General features: G+C 39.0%; 1 protein-coding gene across 1 annotated transcript in view; it reads right to left on the bottom strand.

Moving 5' to 3' along the window:
* SCEL (sciellin) overlaps window positions 1-16,301 on the bottom strand; it is a 114,158-nt gene that overhangs the window by 42,147 nt on the left and 55,710 nt on the right. Inside the window, exons 10-17 of the mRNA XM_036249981.1 lie at window positions 12,467-12,544; window positions 10,141-10,206; window positions 8,632-8,691; window positions 4,395-4,439; window positions 3,161-3,220; window positions 2,802-2,861; window positions 2,118-2,177; window positions 738-797 (exon numbers count right to left, since the gene is read on the bottom strand). Of these exons, the coding sequence (XP_036105874.1) occupies window positions 738-797; window positions 2,118-2,177; window positions 2,802-2,861; window positions 3,161-3,220; window positions 4,395-4,439; window positions 8,632-8,691; window positions 10,141-10,206; window positions 12,467-12,544 (489 nt within the window). The remainder of the gene's footprint in view (window positions 1-737; window positions 798-2,117; window positions 2,178-2,801; window positions 2,862-3,160; window positions 3,221-4,394; window positions 4,440-8,631; window positions 8,692-10,140; window positions 10,207-12,466; window positions 12,545-16,301) is intronic.

Raw genomic sequence — 16,301 nt, 5'->3', positions numbered from 1 at the left:
CATTTTTGCATTCATCTTCAGATAGAGTGGAAGGGAGAGAGGGAGGAAGAGAAAGAGAGAGAAACATCGATGTGAGAGAGACACATCGACTGGTTGCCCCCCACATGACCCTAACCAGGGCCAGGGACAAACTGCAACCGAGGTACATGCCCTCAGCGGGAACCAAACCCAGGTTTCTCTGGTCCGTGGGCTGACACTAACCCCTGAGCCAAACTGGCCAGGGCTGTCCTTTATACTTCTTAATTTCAATATAAAATTTGGCTCATTTTAAGAAGATACAGAATAAGAAATTATATAGCAGGTTTTCCAGAACTTTATTTAAAAATATTTTTTTTCTTTATTGATTGTTTTAGAGAGAGAGGAAAGGAAAGAGAGAGAGACAGAAACATCATGAAAGAGAACATCAACTGGCCGGCTCCTGCATATCCCCCGCTGGGGATCGGGCCCTCAACCTGGGCATGTACCCTGCCTGGGAATCAAACTGGTGACCTCTTGGTGCATGGGTCAACACTCATCCACTGAGCCACACCAGCCGGGCTCCTGAACTTACTTTAATGTAGCTCAAACTTGCGGTCCTATGTAAACAGCATTCACCCTATGCCTGCCTACTATCTCCAATAAGCCTAAATGTGCAACTTCATCTGTGACAGAGGGAAACATAACACTCTCATTTCTAATGAGGTGTAAAAAGCTAACGTGAAAAAAAGAGAGCCCATTAAATTAGGAGTTTTACTTACCCTTTCTCGTTTTTGTCAGTCCTTTGATTAACTTGGATAAAACTTCCAAGGCTTTGGTTTCTTTATAACATGGCGGTGGGGGGCAGAGCGACAGAGAAAGAGAGAACAATTCAATTTCTTACAAGGATAGCAGATTTCTCACAACAGGTGTAAGATGTTATCAGTACCTAAAGCATCAGGAGTCCTTTAGAAATACTTAATTCAAGTGGCTCTACTCATGCAAAATGCTGATGAGATATAGAAAATATCCTAACAGTAAGGTCCTAATCATTCTCCAGTTATGGTTAAATTAATTTAAAAGCATAAGTCCCCTCCAGCTCTCAGCTTTTTCTTTTTTTGTCCTTAATGGGTGAATTGGTGGGAACCTAACTTTAATATATTTTTTGAGACACTGTCTCCTTTAAACATGAAAATCATTCACATCAGGGGTAGAAATTAGATGATCAACATTTTAAATCTAAACACGCTGAATATTTAAAGAAGTCATTTTTAATAAAAAGTTCAAGCTTCTGAAGTAATTTTGGAAGAGTGGAAATTACTTCACGATGGCTCTAGTACTTTATATGAAATGACCATAGCCAATACAATTTTCACATGCCAATAGCATAAAACTATTATGAAATATAAGAACTTATCCCTTTCAAGTTCCCAACTGTCCAAGCATTTCCCTTTGCTATTTTCATCTATCTCTGATTCCACTGTGGTAAGACTACTGGCATTTCCATTTCTTTCAGTATAAAAAAGAAGGAGGGGAGGAAGAGAGGAAAGGAACTATGAACTCCCCCTACTACACCAACAGGATCAGTCATTCCCGTATTAAATCTCGGTTGCTACTAAATTATCCCCACATTACAAATCCCTTTTCTTTTCTCCTCCTTTCTAGCCCACAAAATGATTACTTGTGATGCTCCTCCTACTTTTCCTATGCTCTACTACTTTTGTGGAACTTTCTGAACTTCATTTTTTAAATATCTGAAACCTCATCTTTTCCTGCAGGTTATATAACCACTTACAGAGACTTGACTATTTCCCCCATTTCACCTGTTATCCACTTGAAAACAATTAACCTGGAATAATCCTTGCATATGTACATTATAATTGTTAAAAAGCATTCAATGCTGGTGGGATTATTATCGTAACCACTTGCACCCAACAGACTTTCAGTGTTCTATGCTCGAGAAAGTCAAGAATGCACCTGCCAAGAGTGGCGTGGGAAGCCGAAGTCCATTCTGTATGCAGATTGGCACAGACAAACAACTCTCAAAGATAACCAAGACAACAGAAACAATTATTATGTTAGGAAGGCAAACTTAAGGACTGACTAAATCCAAGGTGAACAGCCAACATGAGGAAAAAAACAGAGCTCTCATAAATCCTTACCCTTTTTCATTCTTGGTTGTTCTGGGGTTTTCTTTAATGCCACTGTTGAGAGTTTGGTGTCTTTCAACATGAAAAAATAATATCAATAACATAAGTCAATTTTCAAGTACATCAGTAAGCGTCTAGAATTTATAACTTAAATGCCATCAGTTGAGTTACTGATCATTCATTAACACTTTTTATGAAATAAAATAAATAAAAGCATAGCTCTTGACTTTGAGATATTTATAATAATATTTGAAATATACATATGAAGTGACTCAATCAAGATTTCAACTGAAAATGGCCTTAGTATATCATAAAGATTTCAGTGGTAAAGGGCTATGCTCCCAGTTTCAAATGTCTTATAATATATTTAGTTCATAAGCTAGTCTATTGTCCACTACATGTATCCGCCAGATTTCTTCCATGCATTAGATTAAAAGGGAACTTGGAGGTCATCTAGGTCATAGCCTTTGTTTTATGGGATAAGGAAACAGAGGTCTCCAGAGGTTAAGTGATTTGCCCTGGGTCACCCAGATTGATGTTGGTGGCAGAGCCAGCTTCAAGATATGCACCCATCTCCTGACCCTGACTGGGGGCCCGTTCCACCAGCCTTTCTGACCCTTGTTCTGAGCACGCAGTCTCCCCCTGCAGTCCAGGACTCAATCAATGAGGCTTGGAAGAGTCTTAATCAGACCTTACCCTTTGCCATCTTTGTTTGCCCGGCTATTCAGAAAGATGAGGCTCTCAAGGCTCTGGGCTCTGTAAAAGAAACAAAAATTCAAATAAAAAACTGCATATTGAAATAAAACTGTGTGGTATCTTGAAAGGTCAGATACAATAAACACTCTTCATGAATTGCTCATTTATTCTCTGTGAATAAAAGCAGAAATCCTTCTAAGCAATTATGTCTGAACTAAATGTACAATACTGAGGGCACTACCCCTTATACTGGTTCATTATCATGCCAGAGGATACAACTCCCTTCCAGCTAATGTCTGAAAGAATTAAACAAGCACTCTGGGAGGTCACATTTCCAGGTTAGAGATAGATGCACTTACCTTTTCTCCATGTGCTCTGCCCTAGGAGTTGCTCTGAAGATGCCATCAAGACCTTGATTTCTTCAAATGTATTAAATAAAAAACCTTGTCAGTAGTAGTAATAGATACTTGACTCTATAGAAACATAGACCAGTTTACATCTAAGACAGGAAATAGAAGCTTGTGGGGAAAGATGAGTCACAATACTTGAAATTACTTTCTTCTAAACGGTTATTTTCGTAGACTCACCATTTAAATTGCAGTGGATCTTACAGAAAATAAAAGTTACAAATTGGGGACACACAACCTATAATAGGTACATAGATGTGTTGTTTGGGTTCAAGGAGTGTTTTTCATTTTAATGTGATTCAATACTGACGAGATGGCCACGACATACCGAAACCTCAACTTTCAGGACCTCCTGAAAACATCCTGCAAGGCTCAGACCCTCATGGGGCAACAATCAGCTGGAGCTGGGAAGCAGCAGGGCTCCTGGGACAGGGCATTCCCCTCTGTTTCATACAGTCAGCTCCCTTCACCCATTCACACCTGCCTGGCCTCCATAGGCCATGGAGTCTGTGATTCATGACCTAATACCCTCTTCTCTTTATAGAGAAAACTAAAAAGAAGCCAATTGAATCGAGTTGTCGATAGTCAATCATGTGGATGGATTATTGTTGTCAGATCAGGGTATGTAAACCACATCTCTTAGTCAATTAACCCATTTGACATTTGCTTTGTTTCTCCTTTTCTTTGGTTACTGTCCCTTCAGTGTGTTAGAATACAAAGTAACAGAGAGATAACCAAAATTCCACATACCTCTATCACAAACCTCAATTTTTATAATCTTTAAAGTATGTAATTATGAATAATTCAAAATAAGGAGATAATGCTACCTAAGATAATAAGTGTTTTTTATAATGGTTAAAGTTACAGCATTTAGTGATCAAACCAAAACTCATTTACATACTAACATATTATTATTTCAGAAAGAGAAATTTGGTCATTTATTTAACAACTTCACTAAACAAATGGAGTGTGAACATCAAAGTCACTTGAACGTTAGAAACTTTAGGTTGTAATAACCATTCATAATAATGATAAAATGATGATTTCTGCAAGGTTTTTATTCAAAATTTGTAGGATAATTTTCACTAGCCCAGAAAGTGTGTCCTCATGCTCAATACTAAAAAAACATAAGTGACGATATGTGATTCAGTAATAAAGCAAGAAAAAAAATGTTTTTAAATCTTACCTATTCAAGCTTTTGTTCTTTTCGATGATATTATCCAATTCTTCACTTTTGGAAGAGAAAAAAATAAATCTCATTTCAGTAAAAGCCTGCCCAGAGTCAAAGGGCACATTCACCTTCAAACAACTATTTCTGAGTCTTCTGGAATACAACACATGTCCTGCCTTATCACCTGTGAAAATCCTGCCTATCCTTCAAAGTTGTCCTCAAACACCTATCTCTCCAGGAAATCGTTCCCAGTCTTCCAAATGAATAGTCCCCTCCAAGTTCTAAAATATGTTTATTAATTTTTAGAGAGAAAGGAAGGGAGAGGGAGAGAGAGAAAGAAACATCAATTGACTGCCTTTTGCATGCCCCCTACTCAGGATGCAGCCCACAACCCCGGCATGTGCCCTAACCAGGAATCAAACCAGCAACTTTTTGGTGCACAATGCACAACTGATTGAGCCACACCAGCCAGGGCTAGTACCCTCCATTTTGGGGATCCTTGCAGCATTTTGTCTCTTTGCATCTCCTTTATAACACTTACATTACTATACAGGTAAGATAGCAATTGCACACTTGTCTCATATTATTGCCTCTGCTCCTACACATACAAGCACACACAGGCAGAAACACACACACACACACACCAGTTAAAATTTAGAACTGTATTTTACCTCAGATCCTCTTCAGTCCTTCTATACTGTCTTTCATTTGGTAGATGCTTAATACAGGTTTTTAATGAATCCACAGATTCAGGTACATTGACTAATTATAGATTTTATTTTTGCACAGTGTACTTGCACAAGGCAGCTATTCAAACACGCTTGTTCATTGGTAAGTCTGACTACTTTCTTGAGTTCTACTCAACCTCATTCCAGGCCGGCTGAATTTGGCATCCTATTTCCATGTTTGAGAACTAACTGTAAAGCCATTACTGGCTGCTTCTCTGGGTGCAACCTATTTAAGTGAACCCCCTGGGTTCCAGAATATCTCTTAGAACCGCAGGAGTCGGCTCTCTCCCGAAGAAGGCAGCTTCAGTGGGCTTCTCGTTCCTCTTCGCTCCGCCCAGCTTGTCCTTTCCTCTCAGGTCCACCCACTTTGCTCCCATTTCCCTTGTGTTCCTCATGTTGTTTTTCAACTCACAAATTTTGGTTCTCTCTGCTTTCTGATCTAGAATCACATGTTTTTTACACTTTCTCTTTTTTTCTTGATTCATTACTGGTGTTAGCCAGGAGGTTGTGAAGCCCAGGAACTCGTTCAGGCTCCCAGTGAGGGACACCTGGATTCCAATGCAGAATTCACCATGTGTTAGGTGGTGACTGTGGGTGAGTTACCTAACCTCTTACTGCCTTCTCCATCTGTAAAATACGAATATTAATTGTATCCACCTCAGAGAATCATCAATAAGCTATGAGTGTAAAGTGCTTATTATGGTGGCTTGCAAACCATAAATTAATTTTGGCCATTAAACAGTTCCCAGTTAATACTAAAATTATCATTAATAAATGGTTGCTATATTTACTTTTTAACTGCATTTAGAGATGCCAAGACTTTGGATTAGCCTCAGAGAGGTATAGTTTCTGAATCACTTTTGTGCTTTGAAGATCCCTAACACAAGGTAGCAACAGAATAGTTGTTGGGGCAATCCTCTTGGGCATTCTTTTTTTTTTTAATCCTCATCAGAGGACATTTTTCCATTTTTTGTACAGACAGAGTGGGAGGGAGAGAGAGGAAGAGAGAGAGAGGGAAACATCGATGTGAAAGGGACACATCGAGTGGCTGCCACCCGCACGACCAACCAGGGCCAGGGACAAACTGCAACCGAGGTACATGCCCTTAGCGGGAACCGAACCCAGGTCTCTCTGGACCGCAGGTGGACGCTCTAACCGCTGAGCCAAACCGGCCAGGGCCTCTTGGGCATTCTTAAGACACATTGAATCATGTAGATGAACCTTTCAGGTAATATTATGTATTCAATGATAGGATTGAAGGCTGAGAATAAATACTGAAATACAAAAGTTACTGACTGAAAAAAATTTGATTAATTTTGTATCCTTATGTGGGGCAAACATTACCCAGTCCCTTGACACAATACCCCATTGTCTTTTGCTTGGAATTCTATCTTCCAACTCTGAGGCTGTGACTCTCTCTGTGTCCCCCAGGGAAATTACAAACCTAAGAATCCTGTAAATTTTAGCCACAGAGCTTTCTGACTGGTATGAGTCACAACGATGAGATTATCAGGATTGGGGGTTGCTCATGTTTATCACAAGAAAATTAGCATAAATCAGGAGGAGACACTCTGTGGTAAATTAAATAAAATGGAGATTACATCCTGAATGAAGAAGTTCAGCTTCTAAAATGACCTCAAATTGATGAAAGCTTTAGATATTAAGTTTCTCCATTGCGTTTGCAATAAATTAAATGCTCTGAATCAGATATGAGTAACAGCTCATTTCACAAAGGAACATCACAAAGAGCAGCTGAGATGAATACAGTCCCTATGAACGTCTCGCAGTAACAATAGTCAGCTATGGATGCAACACCCCCTCTCCCCCCCAATGAAAGCAGCAACTTCTCTTTGAGAAGAATGTAAGAATGTATTTGGCTGTGGAATTCGTGCATTGTGCCTGGAGAGAGCAGACAGAAAAGTTCAACCAACTGCAGCTCTCATTGTTTTTCTTTGACTTAGGACAAACCATAATTTCTCTTCAGTGTCATTCACCTGTCTCTCTCTTAAACATCCGTTTCACCCACCCCAAACTGTTTTTAATCCCTATTAAAAACAAAATATTACCTCAAACAAAGATAAATGAATAAAATTAAATAGACGAGAAAAGAATTGGAAAAGAAACATTCAGGATACTCTCTAGAGTTCCCTTCTGGATTGGAGCTCCTCTTTCATTTGTGAATTTGCACAGAAGAGCTGGGTAGCACTTCTGTTTCTTCTCCGCAGTTCTTTTGACTGAGACTGCAATCCCTACTAACACTGGAAGCATTGCTAAATCCCATTAAGCAAAATAATATGTAGGCACAGGATTTAAAATAGGAAATCTTTTTACTCAAGGTTTTCTCACTGCCCATCATTATCTTCCCATACTCTATAAACACCTACTTTGCACAAAGCACCAGGTCAGACCCAGAAAATGTCATATGATGAGTGAGAAAAAATATCTGCTCTAAGATATTTAAAGATGATAGAGACAACGAGATGAAATAGCATCAAATATGGTTAGTTGTTATAAAATATAAATAGTGGAGCTCTAATAGCTTAGAGAAGTAGAAGTCACATGTCACTAGATCACTTGGGGAAGATTTCACAGAGGAGGTGATCTTTGACCTGGACTTGAAAAATAGGTAGAACTTGAACAGACTGATATTGTGATCTCGAGGCTGGAAATGGCTGCCATTGGGTAGAATGGCAATAAACAAAGGCAGAGAATCTGGAAACTATAGAAATACCAAACTTTAATTTGTTATTGAATGTAGGGTAACTATAAAGGCAAAGTCAGAAATAACTAGAATGTTAGGGTGGAGCCAGGTTAGCAAGGGCCTTGAATGAGGTTTCATGTAATTGAGTGGGCACTGGGCAGCCAGGGGAGTCTTGTTCCAGCAGAATCTTAAGAAGATAACTTTGGCAGGGATGGGTAGTAATGGTCCAGTGGGAGCAGAGACTGGAGGAGTGTAAGTAAATCTGGACAGCTACTCCAATAACCTACGCGTGAGTCAATGAGAGTTTGAACAGGGGTAAGGCCATGAGGGCATGAGGGACACCTTAGATGTTTAATCCATACATTCCTGATACCACATAGAGGGAAAAAAAACCATGGATAGATCAAGATAATTCCAGAAAGATGAATAATAGAATAGAGGAGAAGTCAGGAAATAGACTCTTTGGGAAGGAAGAATATGGCCTGGGACGTTCTAAATGGGAGTGCTGGGGAGACTGATAAATAGAGGTACAGACAAGCAGGACTGGTGTTTTGGAATGAGGTCAAGACCGTGGATAGCTGAGGTCATTAGAATGTATACAGTCACCAGGAGAGAAAGCAGCAGAAGAAAAGTATCCATAAATATCTGTACCACCCAATTTTCAGGGACACATCTATGGACACTGATTCTTTTTTTCTTCTTCTTAATTTTATATTATAAACAACATTGAAATTTTGTTTATAGTAGGAACTTTAAGGTACTGGTTAAGCATTCTGAAACACAGACAGAAGAAATAGCCAAGCTCAAAGCTCTGAGATCTCACCCTTTGTCGGTTTTCTGAAGTGAAGTAGCCACTTTGACGATGTTCTCAAGATCCTGACGCCTTCAAAGAATGAAAAATAAATAAAAATCAATGCCAGTAGAGCTACCTTTGAAGCAGCTAAAATGTCTTACCTGTTCTAAGTAAAGAAAGCGATAGTTCATGTGTCAGTTAGGAATTATTGAGTCTCACCAAATAGCAAAATAGTTCTATATTATCTGCTCATGGCACACACACACACACACACACACACACACCCCACGCTCTGTCATTCCACCTGGGCACGGGTTCTGCCATCTAGTGCTCACTGAAATAACTACAGTTTCTGCTAAAGACTGAATTGGCTACTACCAAGTTCTATGCCTAAAGAAGGCTATGGAAAGAAAATACAGTTAACTGAACAAGTAAACACAGAAGTGTGTTCAGAACTCTTTCTACCGGAACCAAGAAGCATTAAGCAACATATGCAGCTGATTAACTCCTCCCTCACATGAGGTGAAGAAGTGCTGTCTTCTTAGGCTTCCAAAGGGGAGGAAAGTATGTTGTAAATGACAGGACCAGGTACACAGATAGCTTAAATCCTCGATCAGGAACAGGAATAATGGGGACATCCTTATCGGTTTCCCTGTAATTAAGATCTCTGTGTCACAGACAATGCCTGACAAAGGTTAGGATTCCGTGATTAAAAAATGTTGTAGTCTAGTAAATCTGGGAAGTGTAACCAACTTTTGGAGATTCAGAGATGCACGTGCATACTGAAGGCTTTGAGAAGTCATGTCAGAGAGCTCGAGCTGTATTTCCTCAGTCTTGAGGAACATGCATGGACAGTGGGTGGCACGTGGGACACAGTCTGGGAAAGGCTGGCGAGCCTATATACTAATATACTAATCAGTAAATATACTAATCAGTATTTATTTATTATATATATGCTCTTTTTATTTCTAATAAATTCTGAGAAGGTTTGTTTATATTTAAAAATAAATAAATAAATCGTAACAATATATCCAAAACAAATACGAAGCTCGATGAGATGTGCAAGATGACAGGTGTAAATCACGACTGCCATGGGGAGACCGTCCCCCAAGTTGTCAGTGTAATTTGTGAGCCTCTTCCTGCAGGTAGAGCTGGATGTGACCTTATTTTACAGTCAATTCTAGGCAAAGCTTTTGTAGGGCAAGTTCAATAAAAAATAGGTATTTCCACCTATTTATTTATACATCACCACCAACCTTGCAACAAGTGTTGGGAATGAAGAATGTTTTTCTGTCTAAGGGGTTTAATCTTATTCTATTATCATGCTCAGACAATTCCGGTTGTTTTCTTAATGTAAATCTTAGAATAGAAATTTAAAAAATAAAATTCTTAGCTACATATAAAAATATTACCAAGTATATTAAAGTCAGCTGGAAAATTGTCTATTTTATTATTAATAATTTTGTATTTTTATGTGTTCTAATTAAGCATACTTTATTATTTCTACAATTGCATAGATATAGAAATAGTTCTTTATACCTTATGTTTCTTTCAGCAGATCTGTTGATTTCTGTATATACACTTGCTTTAGGTGGACAAATCTGCCTGTATTTTAAAAGTTAAAGATAATGTTCATTAGATAAAACACTTCTCTGTGAAATTTAAATTTATAAGAAAACATTTATGTTCAAAATGATCAAAATGAATTGAAACACTATTTGAGATGACAAACCACGAAAACTCAACCACATATCCTGTTTGAGGTTATAGACTCCAATATACTAACTTTGCAATTTAGCCTAGCTCATTTAATATATTTTTAACGATTAAATATGTATAGAAATATCTGTTCTAAATATGTTCATTTTATGTTTATTTTATTTTAGTTTCCAGTCATCAATAAAGCATTTTCATACTTATCTCTTTTAGATAATAATATCATATTTTAAAAGATTAATGATCATTTTTTGTTATTAAGCATCACAGGGATAATTTTTTAAAGACATTCCATTTGAATACTATCAAGAAATATAATCGCTCATCTATGATGGAAATTATTCTTAAATTTCCAGTATGCCCACTATATCAACCACACTGAGTTGACAGAATTAAATTTTACGATGTTAGGTTCTATCACAATTTATGATATAAGGCTTTTCTCTGCTCTTTTTCCAAGTATCTTATTGACCTACTTACACATTCTTGCTGTTCTCAAGAAGCTATATTCAACTACTTTTTTGTACTCCTGAGGACATGTGTTAATTACACAGGAAACACTTCCCTTTCATAGTCTTTCATTAAAATCATCTTGCTGTGATTAAAGTATTCAGGACTTAAAACATGTAAGTCGTCCTAATTTTATTTTTAAGATCATTGGTGAAAGAAATAAATCAGAGTAGTAAAAGTGGATTAGAACAATTCCCATGAAATTTAGTTTGTTTGTTTTTTTGAATCTACGTAAGTTCACTGCTCTAGAGTCACTGATTTTAAGTTAAAATTTAGGAGGTACTAAATCCAATTTATTTTAGCCCCCTAAAAATGCTATTAAAATTAAGATTTAATTGTTCAATGTTATAAAAGAAAATATAATGTAAGATAAAAAGCTTGAGAATTTATTTTTAAGAGTGTAATTACAACCATTGTACAAATAAATAGTTGTAAATGTGGCCCATATCTTTAATTAATTCAGTGAAGTATTCTGTTGATTCATTTAAAAATGTATCCTCTTATCCTAAGGACAACATTTCAAAGGCCCCCTGGAGTTTCACTGGATAGAAATTCAGACCTGGGTTTTTAACTCAATAGGATGTATACTTAATGCTACATAGCTCGGTTGTCTAATTAATATTTTCTATCTGAAGCTACCTTCTTAGTGAAGGTAAGTTCTAGAATTGTCTTATGTGTTGTCAAAAAAAAATCACCATCAAAAAGCAAAAATAGCCCTGGCCAGTTTGGCTCAGCGGTTAGAGCGTCGGCCTGCGGTCCGGAGAGACCCGGGTTCGGTTCCCGCTAAGGGCACGTACTTCGGTTGCAGTTTGTCCTTGGCCCTGGTTGGTCGTGTGGGTGGCAGCCACTCGATGTGTCCCTTCACGTCGATGTTTCTCACTCTCTCTCCCTTCCTCTCTCTCCCGCCCATTCTATCTGTACAAAAATGAAAAAATATCCTCGGGTGAGGATAAAAAAAAAAAAAAGCAAAAATACAAAAGAATCAAAGGCGGGCATGAAGTGGATCTGATGTACTATCTCCGTCGAGACACCATTTTTTAATTTCACAATAATAGAAATGTACAATGTTCATTTTGAAAAATGCTTTGAGATTATTAAACAGTTTAGCAGAAACACATGCAAGAGTTTCAGGTCTCTGAATTTGTTTCTCGGCACTAATTATATAGTGTCAGAGATTCCAAGTGGAAAAGCAGTCTGTCTTTTGTTCCTGATTTGGAGACAAGTTAATGAGAACATTTTTCGAAATTTGTGATAGTTTTGAAGTAAATTACAAACTCCTTAGCTAAGACAAGACTAAGAAACTACCCAAAGGTATTTCTAACCTAAGGAAGGTGTTTAGTAGTAACACAAAGTTCAAAAAACACCTTTTATTAGAAAATGTAGCTCTTAATGGGAAACTTAACTATGCGTGAATAGAAACCAAATATATATGTATGTATATTTGAATACATATCTATATATATACACACATATATTTATATGCAAAGAAAGAGAAAAAGGGGGGGTGCCTTGCATATTGGTTCCTAATACATAAATTAGAGGATGCCTGAGCTTAAACCCCTCCTGGGCATGGAGAGTGTTCAGTTTCTATCTTGAAAGTGTAGCTCCAAAGACAAGTAAAGGTCATGCTAGGTCTTACCTATTATCCCGTCTCAGCTGGTTAGGAGATAAAGCAGAACTGGGCTTTGGAGGTATTGGAGGGTGAGCAGCTGGTTCCCTTTAAAACAGAACACAGCAGTTCATTTCACCATGGAAACATGGTCTATTTTAGCATGTATTAATCAAATGCATTTATTACCTACACAAAAATATCTTGTGCATCTTACAACTCCCCATACATGAGGTAACTGAAAGGTCAAAATCTACAAAGCACTAAACTTTAAAGAAGTCAAATACTTAAGTTGTGAGTATTTTAAATACCGAATCAAATTTTTGGAAGTCATATCTTCTTTAACTGTGGTTTGAAACATAATTTTTTCTTTAAACAGCTTAATATTTTGCTAGGCTATCTAGCTCAAGTCATAGCATTTTGGGTCCGAAGTGCACGAGCATAGTAAATGGTTCTTGGGCATTAATATATAAGCTTCTTTAGGAATTAAGTCAACTACCAGTCTGCAGCAGAAGCGGCAAGGAAGGTTTTCAATTCCACAGACCTTGAGGTAAAGTTGATTTGGAGCTCATTACTAAGTCTGACTTAAATATCGTCAGTACAGGCCAGTTTGATGCTAGAAAGTAGATATCTATATCTATCTATCTATCTATCGATCGATCGATAGATAGATAGATAGATAGATATACATATCTATATATGAGATAGATATAGATATAGATATAGATATAGATATAGATATAGGTATATATCTGTAGATAAATATAGGTGTCTATATATAAATATATATAATTTATATATATAAAATATAATATATAATTTATATATAAGTATATAGTTTATATACTTATATATGTAATTTATATATATAAATATATACATCTACATATATATATATATATATACTTTCAGCCTGCCCTGGCCGGTTTGGCTCAGTGGTTGGAGCATCGGCCTGCGGACCAGAGAATCCCGGGTTCGGTTTCTGCTAGGAGCATGTACAAAAAAACAAAACAAAACAACTTTCAGCCTAAACTTTGTAACAAGTGCCAAGGTAGCCTCTAACTTGGCCTGACTGGATGACCTAGGAACTGGAGTCAGGCAATTATGTGCATATTTTAGATGGGGCCAGCATCTTACCCAGGGCGAGGCACCCCCCTCACCACAACCACCCCAGTCGTTCCGTATTATCCGCAACATGAATTCCATATCTAGTGAAAGTAGCTTTGCGATCTAGACTCCCCATGCCCCTCTGGCTTCTGCAGCACGCTAGGTGACCTGTGCGCTCTAGGCTCGGGCTGCCTGAATTGTCGTCTGTGTGACAATAAGTTAACCTGATTCAGGTTCTTCGTCTATAATAACCCTTCTAATAGGACTGCTGGGATGCTGTCAGAACTGAATGGGATCATGCTTTTATTTAACAAACATTTATTGATAGTTTTCTATGTATAAGGCACTCTACAGGGTGGACCATTTTTCTGTTCCCAAAAGGCTTTCAATACACAAACAAATACATGACAGATGGAGAAAAGTGCTATGAAGAAAAATAAAGCAGGGTAAGGGGATTCAGAATGGTGGGTGGGAATAGTATTTTGTATGGAGTGGCCCGGGAAGGCCTCCCTGTGAGGTAAAATTTGAGCCAAGACCTGAAGGAAGTGATCAAATGAGCCATGCGATCATCCATGGAGGAGCATATAAATATGATCAGATTAGAGGTAGTGCTTAATACTTGACACTGGACAAGATCACCAAGGGTGACTGTGTAAGCAGAGACAAAAAGTCGGCCAAGTGTTGAACCTGGGCTCTGCAATACTTTTAGATGTCAAGAACATGAGAAGAAAACAGCAGAAGGCTGCAGGGAGAACTGGCCAAGGAGAAAAGAAACATGAGGGTGTGGTATCGAGGAGTAACAGCATTTCACAGAGTAACTGGCCATGCCAAATGCTACTGATCAAATAAAACAGGACTGGGACGTCACCCTGGCTTTGGAAACACAGTGGTCACTGGTAACGCTGATAAGAGCAGTGCTGATGGAGCAGTGGCAAAAGAAACATGATAGGAATGGATTGAAGAGGCAATGGGAGGTAGTGACATCGAGGTTTTTACACTGAGAAATGCATATAGCTGCCTGAAGGTTGATAGGTCAAGGAAGGTTATTAGAGTAGGTAGATATGATGATGAGAATGATGGTGGCTCCTCAGGCAACACCAAACGTTCATTTGAGGATAGCACTCATGGAATTAAAGTCAGGCTAGTTAACACTTTCTTATCTTGTTGTATTCAGCTGCTTTGGGGGCAGTAAGAGAATACACAGAGAGCTGGATTTAACTGAGTTTATCATGCACCCAAGTGAGTACAACAGAACAGTAATGGCAAGAGAGGGGAAGGGGTACACATGGAAGGGGTTACATGAGGGACTGTGAGATCTAAGATGGACATGGAGGGAAATGAGGATATGGTAGGGTAGGTGAGGAACCCTGAAATGATGGCAAAATCGCTGGATTGGTGGTTATGGTGGGGTTGAGAAATTTCTGGAATCAGAAAACTGGAGGTAGAGAGCTGGAGAGACAGACAGTAGAAGCCAGAGAAAGCTTTGACACTGAAAGTCTGTACTGGATGAGGTTACCTACAAGGGTCAGACCTATGGGTATCTCAGGGATGGTGAAGGACAAGGTCATTAGAGGTCAAGAAAATGAGAGGCCAGGGTGGGAAAGGATCCTGATGGAAATCACCAACCATTATTACTGGAGGTATGATTGTGAGAGACAATGAACCTGGTGCCAAAATCTTCAAAGAGTGAAGATGAGTGACTCAGAGACCTTCAGGTAATTCCAGTGAGGAGTGGAAGTTCATAATGACATGGCTCAAAGAAGATGAGGAAGGCTAAGGAGGAGCGAGTTAAAACTGATAGGCAGTAGCCATGAGGAACAAAGAGAACCCTGTGACACGTGGCGTTAGGAGAAAACAGTGGGAGCAGGGTCTTCTAGAAGAACCCAACAAAGATGCAAAACATCACTCATTCAGAGACTAGGTTAAGAGCAGAAATTTTTTTCGTTTTTGTTTTTTGTTTTTGGTACATGCCCCTAGCTGGAACCGAACCCGGGACTCTCTGATCTGTAGGCTGATGCTCCAACCACTGAGCCAAATCGGCCAGGGCAAGAGCAGCAAGTTTTGATGGTGATGGACGACCCATCCAGGGAGGCACTGCGGAAGGGTTTCAGAGATCAGGATGATGTTGAGTGATGCACAGAGTTTTGTGGGATGGTCCAGGTAATAATTATCTGACTACAGTTTCCATGGGGATCCATGGCCCCAAGGTGCAGGATGTAGTTGGTCAGTCCCAAAACTTTCTCGAAGTCTGTGCTAGTGAGACTGCGGGTGATAGGCGGTGGAGCAGCAGAGGAGGAGCATGGTAGGTTTCCTGACTCTTGTGTTGATGGCAGCCCTGGAGCCAGGAGAGGGCATGCAAAGCATTCGAACACTGCCTGGCCCACTGTAAGTGCTCAGGAATTGTCTGGTGCTGTGGCTGCTGTTTTTACCCCACAGGAACCCAACACTGTACGTGTGCCAAACTACTTACATGCCCTACCCCCACCCCCATATTCTGGCTCCGCTCTGGATTACTGACTTCTCCCTTCCATCTGGATACCTCCTCCCTGCCATTCAGACTTTGGCTTGGGTGTTACATCCCTGGAGGTACCCAGTGCTGTGCTGGATACATCGCTGTTTCCTTAGAGTACAACCTCTTCACAGAATGTATCATGCTGCTTTGCAGTACACAGAAGTTTCTGTCTCCACCCCGGACTGAAAGCTTCTAAAAGGATAGTTATATCTTAAGTACTAGAACTATGCATGACATGCGTGTCCA

Source organism: Molossus molossus, unplaced genomic scaffold (assembly GCF_014108415.1).
Source record: "Molossus molossus isolate mMolMol1 unplaced genomic scaffold, mMolMol1.p scaffold_m16_p_9, whole genome shotgun sequence".
NCBI lineage: Eukaryota > Metazoa > Chordata > Mammalia > Chiroptera > Molossidae > Molossus > Molossus molossus.
The sequence above is the reverse complement of the archived record's forward strand: the minus strand, read 5'-3'. Positions and strand labels throughout refer to the sequence as shown.